This window comes from Diceros bicornis, chromosome 8 (genome assembly GCF_020826845.1).
Source record: "Diceros bicornis minor isolate mBicDic1 chromosome 8, mDicBic1.mat.cur, whole genome shotgun sequence".
In the NCBI taxonomy this organism is placed as follows: domain Eukaryota; kingdom Metazoa; phylum Chordata; class Mammalia; order Perissodactyla; family Rhinocerotidae; genus Diceros; species Diceros bicornis.
The window spans coordinates 38303322-38330402 of record NC_080747.1 but is presented as its reverse complement, the minus strand read 5'-3'; the positions used below and the strand labels follow the sequence as shown (position 1 = coordinate 38330402).

Sequence of the window (27081 nt, the reverse complement as noted above, 5' to 3'; positions counted from 1 at the left end):
TCTATATCTATATCTATATCTATCTCTATGTTTCCCTTTTACTGATATGACATGTGAAAACTGTGATGTGTAATTCTACTCTTACTCCCCCATTTCCTTGTCTTCTCCAGTATGGCCCAATAGCTGGATACCTATCTTGAATTAACTCTTATCAGAATTCATTCACTCAACAAACATTTATTGAGAACTTTTATATGCAAGATACTCCATAGGTACTGAGAATTCAAATATGAATAAAAGAGTCCCGGTTCTCAATAAGTTTATGAGTAAGTGAGAAAAAATCAGAGGGCAGGCATTGTTAATAAAGTTTAGTATATGCAATTATAGAGCCAAGAGGCCTTTTGTTCTCCTCTGCTAGGCACTGTATTCTATCGTCACCTATTCCTACTTTCATTAAACCTCTTATAAGCCATTTCTCCTTAGACTACAATAGTTATTATTCTTATTTATATGTGAAGAAAATGAAGCAAGGAAAGTTTGCAGCTTACTCAAGGTCACAGAGTTAATATAGCTGCAGAGCTGAGACTAGAATTTCCTGGATCCTGCATCCAGGATCATACTGTTCATATGGTTATTTGCAGTCTCACCAAGGTGGTTTAAAAAAACATAGACAATAGACAAATAGATGACAGTCTTGATTAAAGAGATCAGTAAGGTGCCTTAATGGATGATGGAATTTTTAGGTCTCTTATTTATAATTCACTCCTCTCTACAACTTCTGACCTATAGTTAGAATTTCTGATTTCTCCTGGGCTTTCTTGATTTTTAATCCCTAATACTTCCAAAGGTCTGAGAAGGGCATAACAAAAAGCAATTCATCATGTGGGCCAGCAGAGATCCATATTTCCCTGGGGCAAAGCAATGAACCTTTGAGTTTCAAACAGCTTAGGATATTGAGTCCAAACATTCAAATTTCAGACGTAAAAACTAAAAGGAACTAATAGTCTCTGGAAAATGAGTTCTCAGCCTTCATTCTACTCATACTTCCTCAGCAAGAAACAGTGGTACCATAACACATACAGGAACAGTTCGGCTCTCTCTCCTGTCCTGGGACCAGTAGAACACAGTAGGAATGATGGAACAATTAAAGCAGTATAATCTATATGTGGAAGGAAGAGGAGACTGTGTATTTAGTAAAGGCCATTTCTAATGTGCCTCTGGAAGCTGTGCCAGCTCTTTAATGGATATCTTGGCCCCAGGCAAACAGCAGGAAATTATATTGCACTCCAGATGCTACCATTTAGGTGGCCCCCTGCCACTGGTTCTGCTGACAAGCAGGTTGTACACATAGAAGCAAGGCACTACTTCTTGGGGAGCTCTGGCTTCTGCTGGCATAGCATCCCTTTTAAAGCTTTTTCTACTCACTTAAAGAGGCTCTGATTGAGGAAAAGCTGAGACCCCGCTAAGAGAACAGCTAGCTTGCTATGTAGGTAACTTACCTACCTTGCAAGAAGTTTTCTGGTGTTTGATTTGCAGTCAGCTCAAGTGGCTGAAAAATTAAGGGCCAGAGTGGTTTTAAGGGTCAAAAGAAGGAGGAAATCCCTAGGAAGCCTAATTGGAAGGCATATTTTACTGTAATTTTCTGCCATGTACACTCACCAGTGTGATTCTGAGTTCTCTTCTAGGCATCTGAAAACATTTAAAACCTTTTTTCATATTTTTTTCTTTGTTTCTCTCTGCTGAATTTTGAATAATTCCTCAGATTATCTTCTTGTTCACTAATTCTCTCTTTAGTTGTGACTAATTGCCATTCAACCCATTCATTGAATTTTTAATTTTAATTATTTATATTTTTAGAAACTTTTTGTCTCCTTTTCAAATCCTCTTAGTCATTTTTTCTTCAAGTCATAGTTTCTTGTTCGCAGAATATATTTTAAGATTTTTTAAAAAAATTGTTTAAATGTAATAATTATGTTTATCTTGGAGACAGACTCTGATAATTCCATTATCTGCAGTACTTGTGAGTCGATTTCTTCTATTATTTCTCTGGCTCTTGCCCATGGTGCCTTGTTTCCTTTGTGTTTGGTATTTTGTCTGTGAGCTGCTCATTTTCCTTAAACTTTTAGTTGTGAAAATCCTGAGACCTGGGATAGAAGTGTGTTCTTCCAGAGAGGATTTACATTTAACTCTGTGAGTCTAGGATCTCTAAATTATGTTCTCAGTTTGAGGGCTTTCAGACTACCAAGACAGTGTGAAACTGGGCTGTAAACCTGCAGGAGGGCCAAGTGTGTGGTTCCAAAATCTTAATCGCCATTTTAAACCAATGCCCTCTAGACAGTTTCAAGGTTTGAGAGAGTTGGTTTTCTTGCAGTTTTTTGCAGAGTGGATTACTTCTGGTCCCCTCTTTCCCTGAAGAGATAACTCTTTGGAATCTCAGTTGTAAGAAGATAGATTTCTCACCTTGGACAGGTTTGGGCTGTGGTTACAAGTTTCCACACACAGTGAAACCATGAAACCTGAAGTTCAAGTTCACTTTTTGGGGAAAAGATCTCAGAATAAATGCTGGCTAAACTCCTGTGTTTGTTTGACTGGATTCCTCCATCACTAAGCCTCTGCTTTGAGAATATATATACTTCTGTGTATCCTGCCACATTACTACAAATAGAAATCTTTTTTTTTTTTTTTCGGTGAGGAAGACCAGCCCTAAACTAACATCCGATGCCAATCCTCCTCTTTTTGCTGAGGAAGATCGGCCCTGGGCTAACATCCGTGCCCATCTTCCTCTACTTTATATGGGATGCCGCCACAGCATGGCTTGACAAGCGGTGCATCGGTGCATGCCTGGGATCCGAATCTGCGAACCCTGGGCCACCAGAGCGGAGCGCATGCACTTAACCACTTGCGCCACTGGGCCAGCCCCTACAAACAGAAATCTTAATCAACAACACTCTAGGAAAGAGATCTGGACTCATACACAGCTATTCTTTCAATTTACTCTTTTTTTTGCTGAGGTAGAATGCCTCTTTGTTCTTTTCTCCATTTAATGTCAGCTTTGTTACCTGCACGTCTGGAGATGGAAATATATAAAACTTTCATTAATAAAAAACACACACTGACTATCTACACGTTTAAGCACTTTCTGGGATGCAGAGATATGAATTGACTATTATCCAACTAGTGCCAAATATATGGCTGAGATAATGGCTAACTGTGAAAGAGAGGGAGACGGACTCTCTCCAAGGGCCATGCCACCTGACCACTTCTCTAGATTTTCTATGCTCTATGACACTCAGTTTAGAACATTAGAGAGTAGTATATCTAGACTAGATTATCTTAATTGCTATAGGCAAATTTTCACTGAATTCTGATTGAATAAATATTACCCTAGTTTTTGTAGAATATTATAGGAAATGGTGATATAAAGAAATTACAATAAAGTATTGTACTTACAAATAAAATCCAAAATCCCTTGGAGGCCTGCAAGGTTCTGCATTACTGGCTCCTGCAAGCCTTTCCTAACACACGTGGTGCTAGCTTTCCTCCTGTTCACAGTGTTCCAGTCACACTGGATTCTTTCAATTTCCACCTCAGGGCCTCCATGTGTTTTGAGCTTCTTAGAATTTCCTTCCCCCTTTTCTACTGGAACATTTTTGGTCATTGTCTGGTCTTTTTCTAAATGTCTTTTCCTCAGAGAGATCTTTCCTACCCACCAATTATAAAACCACTTTAATTTTATTCCCATTTTTATAATTCTTGGCATTTTTTATAGAATTATCACATTGTAATTATATATGAATTTGGTTGTCTAATGACTTGCTCCTCCACTGACCTGTGTAAGCTCCGCAAGGGCAGAGAATGTGTCTGTTTTTTTAACGCTATTTCAATAAATTCTCAAATTTACAAATAACAGCATGGATAAAATCTCATTTTCATCAGCTCTAAAATGAAGATAATAATTAACTTCCACATTTTTTGATAGAAGTTAAAAGAGAATAAGATTGATATAAGAAGTGGATTCTAAAGTAGACGTACAAACGTTCACTAAATGGCATACCATGCACTCCACCGCCAGCAATAAACAAATTCATATGTAGGCCTCAATAAAATTGTTGCTTTTAAGTAGTTGAAATAAATGAGAGAATATAAAGATCTCTCTGAGAACAGTTTGAGCTGATAACAGAGGGATGAGTTAGAATTGACTGCCTGAAGTAAGAGGAGAAAGAACCGCAAATTCAGTGAAGAGAAGAAATAGGGGTTCCAGAAACTGAAAGAAGGCCACATGTAACTGGAATGAAGAAAGTTAATAGAAGTTTTGTGGGAGATGTTGCTGATTAAATGGTCAGTGATCATATAAGCCTTTTGGCTGTTGTTATGGTCTAAATGTTTGTGTTTTCCCAAAATACATATGTGGAAGCCCTAACACCCACTGTGACTGTTTTTGGAGATAGGGCCTGTGAGGAGGTGATAAAGGTTAAATCAGGTCATAAGAATGGGGCTCTAATCTGATAGGGCTGGTGCCCTTATAAGAAGAAAAAGAAGATTCCAAAGCTTCCTCTTTCTCTGCCATGTGAGGACACAGCAAGAAGGTGGCTGTCTGCAAGCCAGGAAGAGAGTCCTCTGGACCTGCTGAACCTTAATCTTGGACTTTCTATCCTCCAGAGCTGTGAGAAAATAAAATTCTGTTGTTTAAGCCATGTAGTCTGTGTTTTTTTTTTTTTTTTTATGGCAGCCCAAGCAGATTGGGACAGACATATAAAAGACATTGGTCTTTATCTTAAAAGCAATGAGAAGCTATTGAGTGGTGCTGTCCTGACCTAAAATAATTTGGCCTTTCAACCAGTCAGGTTCTTTTGGTAAATATTTGTGCTCACTAACAGTTTGAGTAGGTTGTGCACATAGATGCTATCATAATGAAAGAAATTCTTAAACTTTATTCTCTCAAATATATGGAATTGAGTGTAGAAAGAAGACATGAGAACATAGGTTCAGGAACTGTCCTTAGGCACTTTGGCACACTTCTTACATTAAAACAAAGCCGATGATATTCTTTTTATTTATTTTTTTATTTTTTTGTGAGGAAGATCAGCCCTGAGCTAACATCTGATGCCAATCCTCCTCTTTTTGCTGAGGAGACTGGCCCTGGGCTAACATCCATGCCCATCTTCCTCTACTTTATATGGGATTCCTCCACAGCATGGCCTGAAAAGCAGTGCATCTGTGCATGCCCGGGATCTGAACTGGCGAACCCCGGGCCGCGGCAGCGGAGCACGCGCACTTAACCACTGCGCCACTGGGCCAGTCCCGATATTTTTTTTAAAGGCAGGAACAGCCAATCAGATAGTTTAGTTAGACAGAATTCTGCGTACAATAGATAAACTCAGAACCAATAGAACTCTAGATCTAAAGCCAGTATATCAGCTGCTGTGCTTGCCAGATGATTCTCATTCTTCATTAACGTAGAATTAGGCCTGATGTAACCTTTCTAGTCAACCAGGTATCTTGAATACAACTCATCAATGAAAAATTATTTCCAACATTCTTTAGGCTAATTAACAAACCCTCTGATTTATATTTATATAGATATGAGTCAGGTGCATCTATAGCCATTCCTAAAGTGTGGATTTCTGATTAGTGTACTTCAAATGCTAACAACCCCTAGGCTGTAAACTGAGATTAATTTATTTATATGTATATCAGACTATTTATATTTAAATATTTTTAAAGTCAATCATTACACAAACGGTATAACAAAGGTTTTTCAGTGTGGATGTGATACGGTCATATTTCTGCTTTTAGAAGATCACTTGTGAAGGAGAGTCCAACATACACAAATCAATAAATGTGATACATAACATTAACAGAATGAAGGATAAAAATCATATGATCATCTCAATAGATGCAGAAAAAACATTTGACAAAATTCAACATTCTTTATGATAAAAACTCAACAAATTGGGTATCGAAGGCCTCAATGTAATAAAGGCCATATATGATGAGCCCATAGCTAGCATTATATTCAATGGTAAAGGTTGAAATCTTTTGCTCTATGATCGTGAAAAATACAAGGGTGCTCACTCTTATCAATTCCACTCAACATAGTAGTGGAAGTCCTAGTCAGAGCAATTGGGGAAGAAAAAAAGAAAGGAGACAAATTGGAAAGGAAGAAGTAGCATTGTCTCTGTTTGCAGATGACATGATCTTATATATAGAAAACTCTGAAGACCACGAAAAACTTAGAACTAATAAACAAATTCAGTAAAGTTGCAGGATACAAAATCAACATTCCAAAATCAGTTGCATTTCTATCCACTAATAATGAACTATCTGAAAAAAGAAATAAAACAATCCCATTTACAATATCATTGAAAACAATAAATATTTAGGAATAAATTGAACCAAGGAAGTGAAAGACTTGTACACTAAAACTATGAGACACTGATGAAAGAAATTGAGGAAGACACAAATAAATGGAAAGATATCCCATGTTTATGGACTGGAAGAATTAATATTGTTAAAATGTCCATACTACTAAAGTGATTCTGTGCAATCCCTACCAAATACAGAAACAGAAACAGAAAAAACAGAAACAGAAACAGAAAAAACAATCCTAAAATTCTTATGGAACCACAAAAGAGCATAATTAGCCAAAGCAGTCTTGAGAAAAAAGAACAAAGCTGGAGGCATCACAATTCCTGATTTCAAACTGTATTAAAAAGCTGTAGTCATCAAAACAGTATGATACTGGCATAAAAATAGACACATAGACCAATGGAACTGAGAGCCTGGATATAAACTCACACATATATGGTCAACTAATCTTGACAAGGGCACCAAGAACACACAATGGGGAAAGAACATTCTCTTCAATAAACGGTATTGGGAAAACTGGATATTCACATGCTAATGAAGGAAACTAGACCCTTATCTTACACCACTCATGAAAATTAACTTGAAGTGGATTAAAGACTTAAATGTAAGACCCAAAACCGTAAAACTCCTGGAAGAAAACATAGGGGAAGAGTTCCTAGACATTGGTTTTGGCAATGATTTTTTAATTTTGACACCAAAAGCACAGGCTACAAAAGCAAAAATAAAGTGAGACTACACCAAAGTAAAAAGTTTCTGCACAGCAAAAACACAATCAACAAAATGAAAAGGCAACCTATGGAATGGAACAAAATATTTGCAAACCGTATATCTGATAAACAGCTAATGTCCAAAATATATAAAGAACTTATAAACTCAGTAGCAAAAAAAAAAAAAAAAATGGGCAAAGGACCTGAATAGACACTTCTCCAAAGAAGACATACAAATGGCCAACAGATACATGAAAAGTTGTTCAGCATCACTAATTATCAGGAAAATGCAAATCAAAACCAGAATGAGATATTACCTCATACCTTTTAGGATGGCTATTATCAAAAAAGCAAGAGATAAGTTTTGGGGAAGATATGGAGAAAAGGGAACCCTTGTACACTGTTGGTGGGAATGTAGATTGGTATACCTGTTATGGAAAATAGTATAGAGGTTCCTCAAAAAATTAAAAATAGAACTACCATATGATCCAGTAATCCCACTTCTGGGTATGTATCCAAAGGAAACAAAACTAGTATCTTGAAGTGATATCACAGGGAAAGAAGAGATTGCACATGGAAACAACCTGTGTCTGTTGACAAATTAATAGATAAAGAAAATATCTGTATGTGTAATATATGTATGTATTACATACATACACAGACAATAGAATATTATTCAGCCATGACGAATAAGGAAATCCTGCCATTTGAGAAAACATGGATGAACCTGGAGGGCATTATGCCAAGTGAAATGTGAGACAAAGAAAGACACATACTCCATTATCTCAGTTATATGTGGAATCAAAAAGCCCTAAACTTATAGAAACAGAGAATAGATTGGTGGTTGCCAGTGACAGGGAGTGGGGGAAATGAGATGTTGGTCAAAGGGTACAAACTTCCAATTGTAAGGTAAGTTCTGGGGCTCTAATATATAGCTTGGTGACTATAGTTAACAATGCTATATCGTATACTTGAAATTTGCTGAGAGAGTAGATCTTATATGCTCTCACTACACACACACACACAAAATGGTAACTATGTGAGGTGATGGATGTGTTAACAAACTTTATTGTGGTAATCATTACACAAAGTATACGTATCATATTGTACACTTTAAATTTACACAATGTTATACGTCAATTATACGTCAATAAAACTGGGGGAAAAACAACAACAAAAAACCCTCAAACAGAAAAAGATCACTTGTAAGCCGTTGGGAGAATACATAGGGAATGGGGGATGGCAGAGGTGTTGTGGGAACACCATTGAAGGAAAGCATATGAAAAGAAGTTGAGCTATGATGGAAAGAGTTTGGATAGAGAGAAGTTAAGAGATTTGAGATATTTTTAGGATGAAAAATTAAAGGAATCCAGTGGTGTATTAAAGGTTTCAAGGAAGCTGAGGGTATCAAGAATGATTGCTGAGTTTAACTTGCTCAACTGTATGGGTGGAGGTGTTATTTACTGGGTTGGGGAACATTGGTAAGGACGAAGTTTAGAAGTGGAAGAGTGTGGTTGTACACTTAGGCCTGTTGATTTTGCAGATGTCAAATTATTGAATTATCTTGTGAATATCTTAGAATTTGAATGTCTTAGGAGATATGTTGAGAAGACAGTTTAACGTATTGCCCTGAAACTAAGAAGAGGGTTTATATGTCGAGATATAATTTGGGAGTCATCTAATCACCCATGATAATTAAGTTTATTAGTATGGCTAGGAATACCTAGAAAGAGAGAGCATGTAAAGTGAAAACAAAAGGAAACCTATGCCTGAGCCATGAAGAACTCCTACATTAAGGACCTGTTAGAGGAAGACGAGTTTTTAAAGAAGAAATAGCCATAGAAATAGGAAGAAAACTAAGAGAATATCATAGAAGCTAATGGAAGGGAAGGAATCCAGAGGAGGGATGCTTTATTGGTTACTGTAGCTGAAAGGAAAAGTGATTTTAATGTATCCATTTTCAGGACAGAGACCTTTGTAATACCTATTTATATAGAATGATGGAGTGGAAACTGGATGGAGTGCGAGAAGAATGAATGGAAGCTCAGGAAATGCCCGGGGTTTATTAAATAGTAGTTTGAAACTGGATTCCTTTTTCCGTGGGGTAGTGTCCTTCTACACTTTCTCACACTGTGTACAGTTTGCATGGTATAAATTGCTGTTTTGGCTTAAAGTATTATTTTTTTGTTCTGGGACTATTTTCTGCAGTCAAATAAATGAATGTTTTATGTAGGGAATTCCCAGCATCACCTAGCTGCTGGATATATGTTGTATCAATAGTTTTGGACTTTGTCAATATTTTGGCAGTTATCATTTGTAGGCTCTTAGATAACATGTGACAATGGTTGTAAGAATACTTAAGGGAACACCTTCATAATCTAGCTTAAATCCAGTCCTACCTGAAGCATGTGCTTATGAAGCATGGCTATGATTTATTTTTCCAGTATTAATTCCAAGATTTCCTTAGTTATTCTTCCTGGCTCTTTAATGTAAATTATAAATTTATAGATGATAGTGCAACATCATGAACTTTAAAATAAATGCAGAAAATGGCTCCACCTTGGACATTATTAATTCTAAACACAATTGTATGCTAACTATCTTAACTCTGATTATTTGGTGTCTATCTAGTCTTATAAATTGCCTACATTTATTCTCAAAGAAGTCTCTGAAGCTTATCTGCTATTATTTCTTAGTAACATTAACAGCAAATTTTTCTGGTGATTATAATATGATGTTCAATCAAGATGAAAATGTATTATAGAGTTGGCAAAAAGCCAGAAGGAGCTTTATTCCAATATGATGCTTCTGTGCCACTGTTACATGTGCTGTTGTTATGAATTTGACATTAAAGGAGAGTCTCTTGATTTATATGTGATTGGAGTTGAAGGTCACTTTTAAAGAGGAAGTGTTTGATAACTAACTTTTAGCCTTGAGAGTTGGAGAAAAGCCTTTAGTAAACCTTTTCACCCTCATTCCTTTTCATCTGGTTGAGCCTATTTAAGAATCTAGCTCATTAATCTGTTACTCCAGGAAGCTCTTCAGGAGCTCTTTGGATGGGAAAGGTACCTCTTATTTTTGGTGACATAGCTTCCTGATCACATCTGTTATAACACTTTTCACATTGAAACCTTATGATTATCTGTCTGTCTCTCCCACTAATGAGCATTCCTGGAAAGAATGGATTGTTCTTATCCATTTTTGTAACTCCAGTGTTTAGCAGGCTGCAGTCACATAATTGGAGCTCAGTTGAATCATGTTTAAGCAGCAAAATAATCACAATGCTATTTAGGGTTTTCTAGAAGATATTTTCATTATGCAAAAAACTTGAAAGGGCATCTTCAGTTCTGGAAATAGATAGAAGAAACTAGAGAGGATCTAGTCCACTGGGCCCTGTCATTTAATGAGTGAATCTCTGTGTTTCCACCCCCAGTCCCAATGGACCTATAATTGGATCAAATTTTTCTTCTAGTATAGTGGACAACTTTTTTTTTTGTCCATTCATTATATATTCCACCTTTTTCTGGTAACAGCATCCTCCTGCTCTTAGGAAGCTGTTCATTTTCCATTCTCAGTCATGTCCTGATTCTAGAGGAGGGCAAAAGATTCAGGTCCCTCATCTGTTTCTACACTTAGATCTCTGTGCCACTTTTATTACTAGCTTGCATTAGAAAAATACGTACATGAGTTTGGTTCTCTGCCTCTCCCTCAATTAGCATGTGAATCCTATAAAGGAATAGCTGGATCTATATATTTACTGTCTGCTCCCCATCCTTCTATTCCTGCCCACCTTCTTCCTCAACATATATTTATAATATCAAGTCATGAATGGCCAGTGACCAAAAGATTACTACAAACATTAAATACTACAGACATTAAAGGGCAATTTAAAGTGATGTCTGGGTCTTTCAGATCTTCTGATTTAGATTCGATGAATATGATAAAATACATTATCTATATAAAGAAGCCCACAGTTCCATCATCAGCAGTGGTTCTAAGCTGTATAAATTGTATGTGTAATCAAAATTATGGCCTGTTTGCAGAGAAATCTTACTTTTCCAATTAACAAATGTTCAAATGATTAAATTATGGTAATTTAGTTTAAGAATGCCCTTTTAATCTATGAAATGTTAGATTCCATTAGATTAAAGAAAGAGAAACTGAAAGTAACCTCTTTGAAACTAGAATTCTAATTGGAAATCTTAGGATTTCAAAACAAGAATCTGTGTTCTGAATTTCTGTGGTATATGTTTAGATGGCTAACCTCTTTCAGACTTGCTTTCTTCTTTAGTGTCCTTCCCTCAGGAACTTAAAATAAAAACTAAAATGAAATAGCAGTTTACTAAAGCAGGCACCCTGCCCCAAGGTTTAGGAAAGTACATCCTGTCTCACTGTTTCTAAGGCATCTACAAGGAAAAAATATCAGTATACCAAAGTCAGCCCCTCTGACCAAAGTCTTTCTCACTTCCAAATAATAAGTCCTAAATGGAAGGGAAAAAGAAGGTAAAATGCTAACATCTTTTTAAGTTTTCGAAAAGTTTCCAAACTTGTATGAAAGTGAAAGAAAAAAAAATTATACTGAAAGACAGAACTGGCCTGGTAAAACAACTTGCAGAGTGATCACAGTTACTACCTCAGGGCAATGAAGTGCTCTGCTCCTCAAAGGGAATTTCTCTGCAAATGCTCCATAAGTTGCCCAGATGATGGCAATAACAGAAGCCTGACTCATAAAGGTTTTATTTACAGATATGTTTTGAGCAGAGTTTAGGAAGACAGAGATAGTCCAAGTCAGAAAAAAAAACTGGAGATTTCAGAAGCAAGGAGGAAAGGATTATTTTTGCAGCGCTAAATATTCCAATCTGCATTTGGAATTTGATCAAAATTAACGTCTGGAGTAGACCTTTACTGGCCTAATTTCTGGTTAGCAACTGAAAACAATTTTCATGAAAAATGGAAACACTTGGTAAATGTGTCTTTCAAAATTAAACTGTCTTTAATAGCTAAAAGTTAAACATTTTAATTTTTTCCTTTACTTTTATGTAAATATATCAGTGACATACTTAGATTAAAGTCAGGAATGGCTTGTGTATTTTCATTTCAAGATTTAGATGAAAGTTTTAAATTATGCAATGAGGAGTCATTGATGCAACTCGAATGGCGGCTGCAAAATCATGTGATCTTTCTATTCATAGAGCATTTAATGAGTAAAGGTAGATGTGGAGAGGAGAGAAACATCTACACAAATATTAAAACTGCAGAAGTCAGAACCACATAATGAAGTCTAGAGTTAATTGCTACTATGAGGGTTGTTAAGACACCCTGGGCCTACCACACACTCTCCACTCCTTGAGTCATATGTTAAAAGTCCCCACAAGAAAATGATATAGTTTGTGAAATGCCTCCTGGAACTATTAAACCATTGGAAATGAGTACAATGATGTAACAGCATTGAGAACACAGAAACATCCTTCGGTGTTCTCCAAAGTGTGTTCTGGAAAACACTAATATGGAGATATACTCCAGGGGAGAAAAAGCACGGCATGTTCAGCTAAGTTTGGAAAGCACCACATGCCATCCGACTCAGAGAATCGCTGTACGTTAGCACAATAGAAGTTTGGAAAATACTTCAGTAAAGAGGAATTTGACTTTGTTACCTGCATATTTCCCAAACTTAGATGACATTGCAGCCCTTTTATTACGTAACACCCACTAACATCAAACAGAACTAGTGAAATAGTCATTTACCAGCTTTTGGGAAATACTGATATAAAGTCACTTTATGATTGGAATCAGTGTCAAGCTAGTAAAGCTAGGAGATAAATTGTGTATTGCAGTCACTGAAATGGAATATCCTTCTTTTAAAGTTAATAAAATAAATTCCCACATTCTAGTTTATACATCAAGTTCTGAGAGTTCCATTGGCGTGAGGTGGATCCTCAGAGGCTGTCACTTTTAGGTGCCTCTGCAAAAGAATTGTGGTCTGGCTCTGCAAAGCTAAGGATTAGATGCAGAAATATGATGACTGCAGGTATAAGGAACTGGCACATTCTGAGACCTTAATTGGGTGAAGTGTCCAAGTTCAAGTCCTTATCATTACTCATTGGAACATTTGCAGTATTCCCCTGCAAACCCTTCCCCACACTCATACCTGAGTAATGTCTAAGCTGCAAAATTGACCATGTAATTCACATTCTTAATACCTTCCATGACTCCATATCACTTTCTGGATAAAATTTTTAAAGTTTCTAGAATTTATTATAACCATGATCTCTTTCTTTTCCAAGATTAGTTTGGAGAAATGCTGTGCATTTATCCAGATGTTTGACTTACCTGATCTGCTGAAATAGACTCTTCTAGCAGCACCTGACTATACTACCATCTATGAGCCATGGAATGCAGTTAATATAAAATCTTTTGAGCATAACCACATCAACCCACTTTCTAACACTTAATACATTGCCTGAAATAACAGGGTCACCTATTTCTAATGTTTGAGATGGATTGTAATGTAAAAATAACATGGTCATCGACTTTGAGGAAATTTTCTGGACTTACTAAAGTTTAGTAGGGAACAAAATAAGAATTATTGCATAATAATGCCACTGACTTACAGTACGGCATGGAGAAAAGCTCTCAACCTCTCTGTTATTGTTTTGTGAGTATATTTGAAAGCACTTTGCGACTAAAGAAAACACAATGGGTATTTAATGAGCGAACAGCATTAATGTGATCAGGTCTATAAAAGGAATTGCCTGAATGAAATCTATGATTATTCTCAAGATGAACATTATTGAATATTTTCAGCATCCTATATAGGATAGAAATGGCCTGTTCATTTAGACTTTGACTGTGGGAAGAATGTGAGGGAGAGTACATACCTTATATCCCTCTTCTCTTCAGGCAACATTTGCCATTTTAGGACATCAACCCATAAGTTGTCCACTCTGTTATTTCTCGCTCCTGGCATAATAATTCAGTATTGTGATCTGCCTTTTTATTTGTTCGGGTAACATCCATTTGTGTAACTTTTTCGGCTTAATAAAGTGGCATAATACACAGCCTTAAGCAAATGGCTGTATCATCCATCACTTCAGTATCTCAGGAGATGGTGCCATTACATATGAAATAGAGCCATCGTTCAGCGTTTCCACCAGCAGCATTGCTTCTTGCAGGGTTCCCATATTTCCTGTGACGAAAAGGCTGAAGGTTTAAGGAGTCGTGATGGGAGACACTTTGCACTGTATACACTTAATCCCTCCTTGAGCAGCACAGTCTTCTGAGAAATACATAAATGAAGGGAAGACACTGCAGGTTATGTGCATTTTCATTTCAAGAAGATTGCCTTTTTATTGTTTCTTATTTTGCATCGATATTCTGAAGCTGTAAAAAGAAGAGTAGAAGTAAAAGCGGGTAGAAATGAAGGTGTTAACAATTGAGTAATGTAGTCTAGGAGCCTTAGCTTTGAAAGTGTATAATTGATTATACAGCAAAACACCAGGATTACTGGTACTTTTAATGCTTTTAAATGCTGCCAAGTGTTTCTGTTGACTAACTTCTTCGCAAGGAGTCCCTGTAACTCTTTTAGGTCACTCAGGTACTGCTTTCTAAATTACAGTGGTGGTGAATTCAATTACTACTGCACTCTTTCAGTGGCCTAAAAGAATAAATGGTCTTCCTAAAATGTTTTTCTCTTAGGAAACATCTAGAGTGTTAGGGTTGGAAAGGACCTTAGAGATTATCTGATTCAGTGTTCCATAAACTTCTCTGATCACAAGACTCTCCTGAGAACTTGTTTAAAAAATACAGATTCTGAGGCTACTCCCTTGGATACTCGGTTACAATCAGGAAATCAGAGCCCAGGAATCTACATTTGGTAACAAAGATTCCAGATGACTCTTAGGATCAGACAGGTGTGGGAAAAGCCAAATTGGTTCCACTTTTTTTATTTTATGAATGAGGAAGCAGATGCCCAGATAGATAGATTAAGTGATTCATCTAAGTTGTACTGCACAATATTTTTTAAAAAATTAAGATCAGTTCAGGAAAAAATGTTGATGGCAACCTGTATGCATCCCATGGTAGGGAATGGGAGAATGTATTTTCTTAGAATTTAAGCCTTCTGTATTGAATAGAACAATGTCATTTAGAAGATTGTGGGAGAAATGACAGGAGACACTTTGCTCTGTATACAACAGCGGTTCTCAACTGGGGATGATTTTGCTCCCCAGGTGACATTTGGCAACGTCTGGAGATCTATTTTTGGTGTCACAGCTGAGGGGAGGGAGGTACTTCTGGCATGTAGTGTATAGAGGCAAGGATGCTACTAAACTCCCTGCAATGCTCAGGACTTCCCCCCACAATGAAGAACTACTTGGACCAAAATATCAGTAGAGTCCAGATTGGGAAACCCTGGTATTCCCTTAATTCCTTCTTGAACATCATCTCCCTGTGACATACTTAAATAGTAATATCTGGGCATATTTGAGAAGTAGGATATAGTTTCCAATTTTCTTCCAGAAATTAGATAGAAAGTCTTATATCAAAGCTAAGCAGATCATTTATTGGTTCATGTTAGGCTATACTTAGATGAAGTTGATTTTTTTCCTCAAGACCATATAGTAAATCCTTTTAGGATCCGTCTCGCTTCTTCTACTCAGTTTGTCGAGACCTACCTATTCCTAGAGCACCTCCATTATGTCTGCTTTGACCTCCCTGCATTCTGTACCTAGATCACCCACACTCTAATTCCCTGGGTCAGCTACAAGCTACAGTGTCAATGTCTGATGATTTTTATCAGAAATTGAGACAGTTTTTGGCCAAAATTTTAACCCAGAAGCTAAGTGAATGGATTACTTAATTTGCTTAGAGTAACTTATTTTTCAATCAGTCTGATTTTATTTTCCTAATATTTCTCAATTCTATCTCCTTTTTGTCTCCGTTGTTAGTACTTAATTCAGATCCTCATCTTTTTCATGAACCATTGAAATAAACATTTACTTAACCTTTTGACTTTTCTGCCACTGTTGCCGTCTTCCCACCCATTCTTCACCTAACAATTATCTTTGTAAAGTGCTTTTTCCACCAGATTTTTCCCTACCCCAACTTTTTCCTGATTAAACCGATCAGTAGTTTCTCTTCACCTATAAGACCTCACCTATAAGACTGTTTCTCAAACTTGGATGATGTATGAAATGTTTTTAAAGGAGAAACAATTATTTCGTATCACTTGTACCATCTTAAATTATTTTATTATAAAACCACTTATATATGTGTAAACATAAAACCAAATTCATCCTCTTTATGTTTAAAGCTTAATGCAACTATGAAATTAAAACATATTTTTAAATTAAAAATGAACCAACTATACAACAAAGAAAATTCTAATTTGCAATATTAATTCAATATGACAGTTAATATTGTCCCGAAACTATAACACTACTTGCAGTGGCCATAAGTTTTTTATTTTCAAATGCCTGTGCTGTATAGTGAGCTGTGACATGACTCCATTTGTCTAATTCTTCGCTTTGTCCCTGGCGTACACACTCCATTTAAATATAAAAGCCACTTCCATTCTTTTCACGTTAGCCCAGGACAAATACATGTTGTACACTAGTGCAACCAAAATGCAGAACAAAGATAAACACAGGCACTAGAAACTGATAAGCTACATCATCCAGGTCCCGTATTATTTTCTTATATTTCTTTGTATTTTTGTGAAAGTGAAAACGCGGAATTAAGAATTCTCATTGTTGCGTCAGCCCTGATGGCCTAGTGGTTAAAGTTAGGTGCCCTCGCTGCTTTAGCGGCCCGGGTTTGCTTCCTGGTTGCGGAACCACACCACCCGTCTGTCAATTGCCGTCCTGTAGCAGTGGCTCACCTAGAAGAACTAGAAGGACTTGCAACTAGGGTATACAACCATACTTTGGGGGACTTTGGGGAGAAGAGAAAAAAAAGAGGAAAGATTGGCAACAGACGTTAGCTTAGGGCGAATCCTTACCTGCAAAAAAAAAAAAAAAAAAAAAGAATTCTCATTGTTAACTCACAGCAAAACCAGCAGTGGGAAATACCCATAGAATTGAGTCCAAATGCCATAGCAAAGCCTAGAAAGTCCTCAATGTGCTCTTATCCTTTCCTCATCCCTCAGGCTCATCTGTGGGCATTTGCTGCTTACACACTTACTAGCTAGTGTTGTTGAACTCACCAGATTGCCCTGCCCCCATACTATTTGAGCCCTCTGTGCTTTTGCTTTTGCTTCTTCATTTATGTTTTTTTCCCCCAGCTTTATTTTTTATATTTCTTAATCATCCTTCAAGATCTAGCCTAAGTGTTATTTCCTCTAAAACGGTTGTTAGAACTGCAGGTTGAAGTGTACATCTTTGTGGACTAAGGGCACCCTGTGCTCACCTCTAGCCTGTCTCCTCCCTTATAACAGTGGCTCTGTTCATTCCCTCACTTCACCATAAGCTTCTTGAGACTAGGCACAGTGCCACTGGCACCCAGCCGGGGTCTTGACACATCAGTAGCCACTCAATAAATATATAGTAAATGGAAGTGAACCATTTTCAATTAAAGGGCCATCTCTGGTAGCCACGCTGGGGTTTTTTGTTTTATTTATTTCCAATACTCAGAATTGAATACACTTTAAGAAAACATGATATAGATGAAAAATGCGCTGGGTTTAGGATAAGAGGACTTGAGTTCACATGTTGTCCTGTCAGTTGTTCTTGTGTGTAAAATGGAAATAAATAATCGCTATCTCACACCGTTTTTGCAGATGTGCAAAATTCTGGCACAATGTCTGGTAAACAGGCATATATTCAATAAATATTAGTTTCCTTCCTGCATTATTGCTTTACTTCTCTTTATGGCCTTTAGTAATTTGAAATTATTATTGTTACCAGTGAAGCTGCAAATCTATATACATCCTTATCGCAGTTAGATTGAGATCCAGTATTAGTTATTCTTCTTGAAGTGAGCTTCCACATTACTGTGTAAAATAGATGACACAATCAATCTTTCCTTTTCATCCTCATAGGATACTTCACTCTCTTTAACTATTTATATTTATTCAGAATATTTCTTTTCTTTTATTGCCACAGGCATGAGAGAACCTCTGCTTTGTTATTACCCAGAAAAATCTGTCTTCTTCCATCTCTTTGCAGTCTGTTTTCATCAGAAAGTATCTACTTTGAGAAGCATTTTCTTTACCTGCATTATATTATTGAATTTCCCTTTTTTTATGCTTTCATATGGATATTAGAATCTTTAGCTTCAGTTCTTTGGGTAATAGGCTCAGGGCTCTTCGATAACACAAAATTTATTGTAGAAGTAAGTCCTGTGGAGTTTAGCAATTTGGAAAATTTCTCTGATCAATGGGTTCCTAGCTCTTACATGTGTTGTGTAAACAAAAATAGATATAAGGTAGATGTGAAAGCAACTGAGACAGATGTAGCTGATGCTGACAAGGAAAAACAAAAAAGGAATGAAAAGATGCCAGTTTGTTTATTATAGGATGAAATGCCAACTACAAACTACAGAAGGAGTTCCTAAAAGAAAATTCTTAGTAATGGACACATTGGTGCAAGAAAATTCAGGCTAGATGGAAAAGAAAAGCTTCACAGATATGGGAATAGCCAAAGGATGGACTAAACTACAAAGGGATGTGATCAACATCACTGGAGACAACATATCTGAGTTTCAACTTAACATCGTGAAGATAGGAATAGTGACATCAGTTTGTCATAAAGCAACAAGCATGACTCAATGACCCACAAGAGATCCCTGTTATCACAAGTTATTCTCTCATTATGTGCCTTCCTAAAGACTGAAAGCAATGAGTGGCACAAAGTGCTTTTGTATTGGATTAAGGCTGCACCTGTTACACTCTGACCCATTTCACCTTCAGCCTAAGTGCCTTTTGGTAGAGAGATTCCTAACTAACAGGAAAAAAAATCTTTGAATATTTGGATCCTCAGAAGAACTGCATTTGGTTCTGTTTTGGCCCTCTTTGTCATAATCATGAAGAGTACCACTTCACCATCTGGTAAAAGAGAACCTTAGGGTCTTATTTTCTAAGTTGGGAGTAAAGTCATTTGAGTTGGCAAATCTCAGTGAACAATTACAAGTTTACAAGTACTGACCTCAGGCCCTTTGTATGCATGTTGCCTACACTGGGGCCATAGTTAACACGTCATTGTTAGAGACTGAGCACTGTTTGACAGCTTGCACAAAAAAGAGAAACTGACAGAACTCCTCCATATGTTTCTGCTTCTAGATCTCTTGTTCGGTGTAACTATCTGTTTAAAAAAATTATTAGGACTTTTATAACATGTACATCTGATTTTTTGACTTATTCTCGGTGTTCATTTTGACTTCTTATGAGGGCATCAGTGTTCATTTATATTTCAGATTGGTTCAAAAAAGTTCTCTCTATGCTTTTGTGTCAGCTACTGTGTATGCAAAGTTATATCCCTTGCTCATGAAGACCTTGCAGTCTATTGGAGGAGAATATAATTCTTCAAGAGAATGACAAGACAAGCCACAGGCTGGGAGAAAATATTTGCAAAAGACATATCTGATAAGAGACTGTTATGTAGACTCATTGTTTGTAACAAATGTAATACTATACTCTGGTGCAGGAGGGAGAAGCTATACATGTGTGGGGTCAGAGTGTATATGGGGACTCTCTGTACTTTCTACTCAGTGTTGCTATGAACCTAAGACTGCTCTAAGAAAGCAAAATCTATTTTAAAAAATCATAAATCCAATGCATCATGTTAAATACTCTGAAAGAACGGTTGTAAGAAGTATAGTAGCCTGGAGAAGAGGGGGCTCATTCAGCCAAGGGAGGTTTGGAGAAGACTTCACAGAAGCAGTGACTTTTGGACTGGGATTTAAAAGCCAAGTAGAATTTTACCTGTAGGAAGGTGCACGGCAGGAATTACAGGTAGAGAGGGAGAAGAGGGGAGGAGAGAGAGGGAGTTAAAAGGGAGGGAGAAAAAGAGCAAGGGGACAAGGAGGTATGACATATGCTGTGAATGCTTTGTCATTCTGACTGAAACCAGAGTTTAGTAGACATAGGCAGGCCATTGGTCTAGTGGGAGATGTTGGGAATTTTAGCCATTTTATCAGGCATGCTAGTGAGTTTAGAGTCTGTCTAGGAAGTAGCCATTGGCTGTTTGTGAAGAATAGAAAAGCCAACACTTATTGTCTGTTTACTTTTGTTGTTGTTGTTGTTATAGATTATCACATGTAATCTCACAACACCCCTTGGAGCTAGACATTATTGTCTCAGTTTGCCATTGAAAAATATAAGGCAAAGAGAGGTTAAATAACTGCTCAAGTTTGTACAGCTAATCAGTGGGAGAGCTAAGACTCAAACCCAGACATCATGATTTCAAAACTCACATGCCTTGTCACAATCCAAGGGATGGTGTGGGTGACAAAGAGGGAGGAACTGAATGTAGATCAGATATCATTGCCCATCTTTTGTTTTTCCAGGTCTCTTTGCAAGAAAATAGACCAGCAGCTGCAATCAACTGCAGTCGTATCACACCTTCATGATGTTTCCCTTGGCCAGAAATGTACTAAGTTGTCTCAGGATTCGAAGCATTCAGCAAATTAGGGCAAGACAGAGTCATGCAAAACACTCACCAGATTTTCATGACAAACATGGTAATACTGTGCTAGCCAGGGGAACAATTTTCTGTATTATTGCATGGGTGTTTACAACCACAAAGATTGGAATAGAATGGAACCTATCCCCTGTTGGCAGAGTCACCCCAAAAGAGTGGAATGATGAGTAACTATCACAGTTACTGTAATACAGAATTGTTTCAAAATCGACTTGTCATTTAAGGGCTCTGCTGCTCATTAAAATTTAACATAATTGAGAAATAAAATACATTTGAAACCTTAAAAAGTCATTGAGAATAGTCTTTATAGTGCCTGGAAGCAAGGCAGTAGCAGTGGGTATAGATTACAGGGGATTATGAATAATAAATATTTGAAAGTAGAATTAACAAAGCGTGTATTCTTCTGGCTTAATGATTTACAGTAGGTATCCTTCAGTAGATATACACACATATGTACTTTACAAGTTAATTTAATTGTCTGGCAAATCCCATTGAATCTTTCCTTAAAACATATTCATAATCTGATCATTTTTAAAATTACAACTCCTACTTAGACCAGGCTTTGTCTATCCTGCTTCCCTGCTGTAATTTTCTCGGTACCAGTTACCGTCATGTGACGTAAGAAATGTTTTATTGTTTATTGTCTGTGTGCAAAACTCCGTAAAAGCATAGGCTGGGCACTGTTTTTCTCATGACTGTATCCGTACAAAAGGGCCTGATAGATTAGGCTGTTAGTAATTATTGATTGAATTAATGAATTAATGGGTGACTTTAGCTAATTCAGAGTCCCTATTAGTCTGAAAATAATGAATTTGTTTACTACTGTGGGTTTGCAATGATTATTAGTTTAGGTGTATTATTAGAAGCTGTATTAGTTGTCTATTGCTATTTTACAAATTACTCTAAAACTCAGTGTCTTAAAACAACAAACATTTATTATCTCACAGTTTCTGTGGGTCAAGAATCTGAGCATGACTTAGCTGGATGCCTCTGGCTCAGGATCTCACACTTCTGCAATCAAAGTGTCAGACAGGGCTGTAATCATCTCAAGTCACAACTAGGGGATGATCCATGTCCAAACTCACTCATATGGCTGTTTACTGGCCTCCAGACCTAGCTGGATATGGGCTGGAGACATCAGTTCCTTGTTGTGTGTGTTTCTCCATAGGGCAGCCCACAATGTAACAGTAAGAGAGGGTGACCAGGACAGAAGCCACAGTCTTTTTATAACCTAGTCTTGCAAGTAGCATTTCATCACCTCCACCATATTTTATTCATTAGAAATAAGACACTAAATCAAGGCCGTATAAAAGGGGAGAGGATTATACAAGGGCATGATTACCTCAAGACGGGTCATTGGGGGCTATCTTAAGGGCTGCCTATCACAGTTGATTGTGGATGAGTAACTTCAAGGTAAGTGTACTGTTCCTCAAGCTCAAAAATATATTAATACCATTATTCTCTAGATAAAGGACCTTACATATTCCTCTCCATTTTTACTATGTGAGAGTTCCTGTAGGGTCATTCCTAGGTAGAGTTGGTAGGTCTTAAGAAATGCCCATTTTCAGCTTTATCAGTATTGCTAAATTATTCCCAAAGTGGTTAAATAGTTTACAGTCTCAACAGCAATATGTACAACTTCCTCATGTTCCCCATCCAAACTCCCTCTTAGAGTTTTCATACAGTTTAATATTTGCTACTGTGATGAGTGTAAAATAGTAGCTCATATTTTACTTTGTGTTTCTCTGATTACTGATGAGGTCGAACAGCCTATGTTAGCTTTTTGGGTTTTTATGTGTGTGTGTGACTTTTCTGTTTGTTTCTTTTGCCATTTTTCTATTCAGTTGTTTGTCTTACTCATTTGTAGAAGTTTTTTTATGTATTCTCCATACTAATTGTATCAGTCATGTTTAATGGGAGAGACAGAACCAGTATGAGGAGTATAGAATATAGGATTAGTTATGGGAATTAGTTCTAATTCCCATGCAATTGTGATAGTGGAGAAGTCTTCACAAGGCTATTGCTCTGTATCTCATGCTCAGTAAAGGAAGAAAGTTGAATGTGAAGTAGAGGAGAGCAAGGACCTCCTGGAATTGGGAAGGATGCACTGGAATCATGAATATGGACTGGAACCTGTGCCTGTTTCTCACTGTCTCTAAGATGACATGATGACTTATGGGAGAAGTTGGTGCCCTTCACTGTGGAAGTGCACATTCACCTGGAACAGGACTCAAAAAAGCTAAAGAAGAACTGGTAGGAGTTTAACTAGCTAAAGACCTAGGTGCTATTCCATATCAATAAAGTCAACAGAAGATCAGCAACACCATACGCAAGCTGCCGCAGCGCCTGGTGTTCTATGCCAACCTTGTAAGTGTAAAATGATTGCTGTCTTGTGTCCACTATCCCTGTCTCATGCATTTCTCTCTTGTGGCCAGCCCTAACCTGAAACCGTAGAAGGACAGGAATTCTGGAAAAAGTAGTTCAAGCCTAGCTAAGGTGACACTTATAAAGTCACAGTAATCCACCCCTTGTCAACTTGACATCAGTGCGTATATTTCCTAACCATACCTATATTTCAAACAAAGACAATAGCAAAAATATACTTTCACCTAACGTAATACAACTTTTCCTCAAAAACTAACGCATTAATCCTATCCCCAAAAGAGGACACAAAGTTTCTTTACCCATAACAGGGTGGCACTCTCATCTTCCAGTTTAATAGAACCATTGCTGTGATTCCTAGAGGAAGTCTAAAACTTCTAGACCAGCAAAACTCAAAGTTATGGGAACAGGAAATGAATATTTCTCTAGTGGTTTGCTAGGGATAATTGTGGAGGAGCCACTCCCATCTCTACCTCTTGATTCCCAGACCTGTAAATCCCAGCTCAGGGAAAATGGCCATTATTTAGAGAGTATCCAACATCCTGGAAGACGTTACCTCAGCCTGGCAAGGTGGTATTATACAGCTGTTGTTGTAACTTACTCTTCAAAAGACCATTGCACCAATCTATCAGTGATGGGAAACATGGTAAAATCAGTGACTCCCATAAGTATGAGCCTATGCTATGAAGTAAGTTTCTTGGTCAGAATCAGTGCTGCGTTGTATACTGTGGTGCTAAATAAGGCTTTTTGCAAGTTCATGGATGATGGTATTCACAGAAAAGTCACAGGGAAAGAAGGTAAATCTATATTGTTAGTAAGTGTGTATTCAAGTGAGAACAAAGTGCTGCCTTTTCCATGATGGAAGTGGTCCAATGAAATCACCCTGATAGTGATGGCTAACTGATTCCCTCCCTTCCTCTAAGGAATGGTGCCAAATGGAGATACAGTGTTAGTCTGTCCATTTAGTAGATTAGGCACTCAGCAGTGTCTATAGTCGGAGTAGCCTTGATGAGTGCAGGTCCATGTTGTTGAACCCACACATAATCTCCATCCCTGCTGTCATGACCACTTTGTCTCTGAGTCATTGTGAAAGCACAGAGTGGCTGAGAAAGAGAATGATAGCCATAAGAATGGATCATCTTGTCCACCTGATTACTAAGATGCTTCTCTGCTGAGTATCATTTTGGTGAGTATTTATATGGGACCTGAATACCTTCCCACTCTGTACCCATTTAGAAAAGTCTGTTCACATAATCCATTTGCAGATTTGTTGTCACCAATTTTCCAGTAGTGTTCCTTCTAATTCCCTGACCAGCCAGCCAAGCCATTAGCTGATACCCATGACTTAGTGTAGAATTGTACCTCTGGCCATTTCTCCTTCCAGGCAAAATTAACAACCATGTATGCTACTTAATGTACTGCCCACCAGGAAGATTTCCCTTCTTCTTCATGGCCAACTTGAAATTAAACCGTATTGTTGAAGCTGTCTGCTTTCAGGTATGGCTAGCATATTTTGCAGAACCATATCCAAATTCTTTCTTTATCAGTCAGGTGGTAATAGGAAACTCACCATGGAGCCATAGGTTTACACACCTATAAACTCTAGGTTCAGAGTGACATGAAACTTGTAAATACACAACTTGTAAACAATGGAGCCAGGAGTCAAGCTTTAGAACCTGGTCTTTTACTTCCAAGGTTAGACTGTCTAGGAGCCTTTCTTTGGGTATACAGGTTGGAAGTTCTGCAGAAGGATTCAAGCTGGAGCTGTAGAGATAGGGAGCCATCACAGATTATTGTGGAAACCATGGGAGTGAAAAACGTTATCAAGAGAGTATATCAACAAGGAATAAAGGATAAGGAATGTGTGTGGCATGTAATAAATATTTTAAAACGACAATTACTTTCTTCCGTATCTTCACCCTGAATATTTTCTGATTTGAAATGAGGATTAAAGCCTACCTCTTTGGGTTTATATATGTATATGTAAGTAAGCATGTGTGTGTGTGAAAAGAGAGAGAATGCATATGTGTGTATATCTATATCTATATAGATATAGGCGTAAATATATACATGTACATATATCTATATAGATATACACACGTACATACACATATATATTTTTAAGAGTACGATTATTTTAAGGAATGTATATTTACATATATATGTTTAAGTTATTATGGTATTAAAACTTGTGGCCACTGGTGTTTTTATAACAAAATTTAGGTATTGAATATTTCGCTGTTTCTGACCTTTCTCACTGGGTATTGTATCGATCATATGTAAAACTTCTGAGGCAAGCCATTTTGTTGTTCTTCATGTGTCTTAAAACTAACTTTTGAGTTCATTTATCAAATTACCAGCCACAACGTAATTCTTACATTGTCTCACACACTTCTTAGAAAATTATATTATTATATATTATTATTCAGAGGAAAATATTACTTGGCAGTTATTGAATACATTTGTTTGCTGTCAGCAGAGAAGGGGAACCTCATTTTGACACATCGTCTCCCTTTATTTGGATAAACTGTACTACCAGGGACACATTTTGCTACTGGGCTGTGAGTAAGTATGAATAATAAGTGAAGAATGAATAATTAAAATTTTCTATATCTGTCTGCTGTTAAAGTTGTTAAAGGATTGAATGTTTCTCTCATTTGAAATTTACAATAATCCTGTAATGTCCATAAACTGGTCATATATCCTATTGAATAGACGCTTACCCATGATTAGCCATGGTTTGGTTAAGTGACCTGAAAGTCACTTAGAAATGAAATAGAAATAGAATCCACACCTCTTGCTTTTGGTCTGCTGCACCATTAGGAATTTCACATGGTTTCTAAGAAAAGACAACCCTGATCTTATTTCAAGTGATGATGGTAGGTTGACAACTAAATAGTGTGGCTGCATGCTGACTGCTGGGAAGATTGGCGAGTAAAAGAGTCAGGCTGGAGAAGAGGGCCGAATGGCTGGTGTGTATTTGATCAGTCTAATTTGTGTGCTGCCACTTTAAGGGGATTTAAATATGACGACCAGTATTTGTTAGTTCTTGCTTCATGACACAACTTTATAGATACATTATCAGCAATAACAAGAACCTTCCCCCAAACTATATAAATTCTGGTCTCAGGTATAAACAATGAATAAAGAAGTATCCCTGTGTCAGAGTTTTCCCTTGCGTCCTTAACTGATTTAACAGATGCACTGTGTGACATCTTTAAGGATGTGATGTAAGAAAAATGAAGTGGAGATTGCAAGCCAGTTATTAGTAGGCATTGTTAAAACAGATTTCAAGAATGAATTCATGCCTTTGAAGATTAGTTGCTGCTAATTTTGGAAATTGTTTAAGTATCATGATAGTTCCTCACCTGTTACAAGTATAGGAAAGTGCATAGAAGTACGACATACATCATAAAATCTTTCATGTTTTGCAGTAACAGCAATTGCTTTCCTGGGGGGATGACATTAATTTGAGCAGTATCTCTTATTTTCCAATAACCTTTTATGCTACAAAAAAAAATCTGCAACTTCATTTTCTTCCCCTATCTGGAAACCATAGAAACCAATGTGAAATTATAGCTAAGAAGTTCGTCACTGGGCTATCTCAAGCTGATCTCCATGGAAACATTTCGTATTTTCTTGAAATGAAAGATCTTCCAATCAGTCACACAACCATAACTGATGGCTGTCTGACAAATATAACAACAACAACAAAGAAGTATATAGATATTTTATTAGATAGCACATGCAGGAGAGTTTTAAAACTACTTCATAAATGAGAACATTTAAATGGTAAGTATGGTGCTAACTATAGGAATAAAAATACAGTTTTGAAAACAATATCCTGTCACTCTTCTAAAATATTGTTTTTTCTAGATTTTTACATTAAAAGCAACTTCCTAAAACAGTATGGACTTTGAATTCAGAAAGATCTATATTCAGACCCTAGCTCTGCCCCTTAGCTATCTGGCTCATCTCTCCCATTTTCTTATTATAGAGTTGAAGGAAATAATTCCTGATTTATAGAATTTGTTTGCAGATAAATGAGT

General features: G+C 37.1%; 1 protein-coding gene across 1 annotated transcript in view; it reads left to right on the top strand.

Annotated features, from left to right (window-relative positions):
- Window positions 1–20924, top strand: part of LOC131409587 (cytochrome c oxidase subunit 7B2, mitochondrial) — a 128149-nt gene extending 107225 nt beyond the window's left edge. Inside the window, exon 3 of the mRNA XM_058546995.1 lies at window positions 20517–20924. Coding sequence (XP_058402978.1) covers window positions 20576–20821 — 246 coding nt within the window. The 5' untranslated portion in view covers window positions 20517–20575 and the 3' untranslated portion in view covers window positions 20822–20924. The remainder of the gene's footprint in view (window positions 1–20516) is intronic.
- Window positions 20925–27081: the final 6157 nt, after the last annotated feature.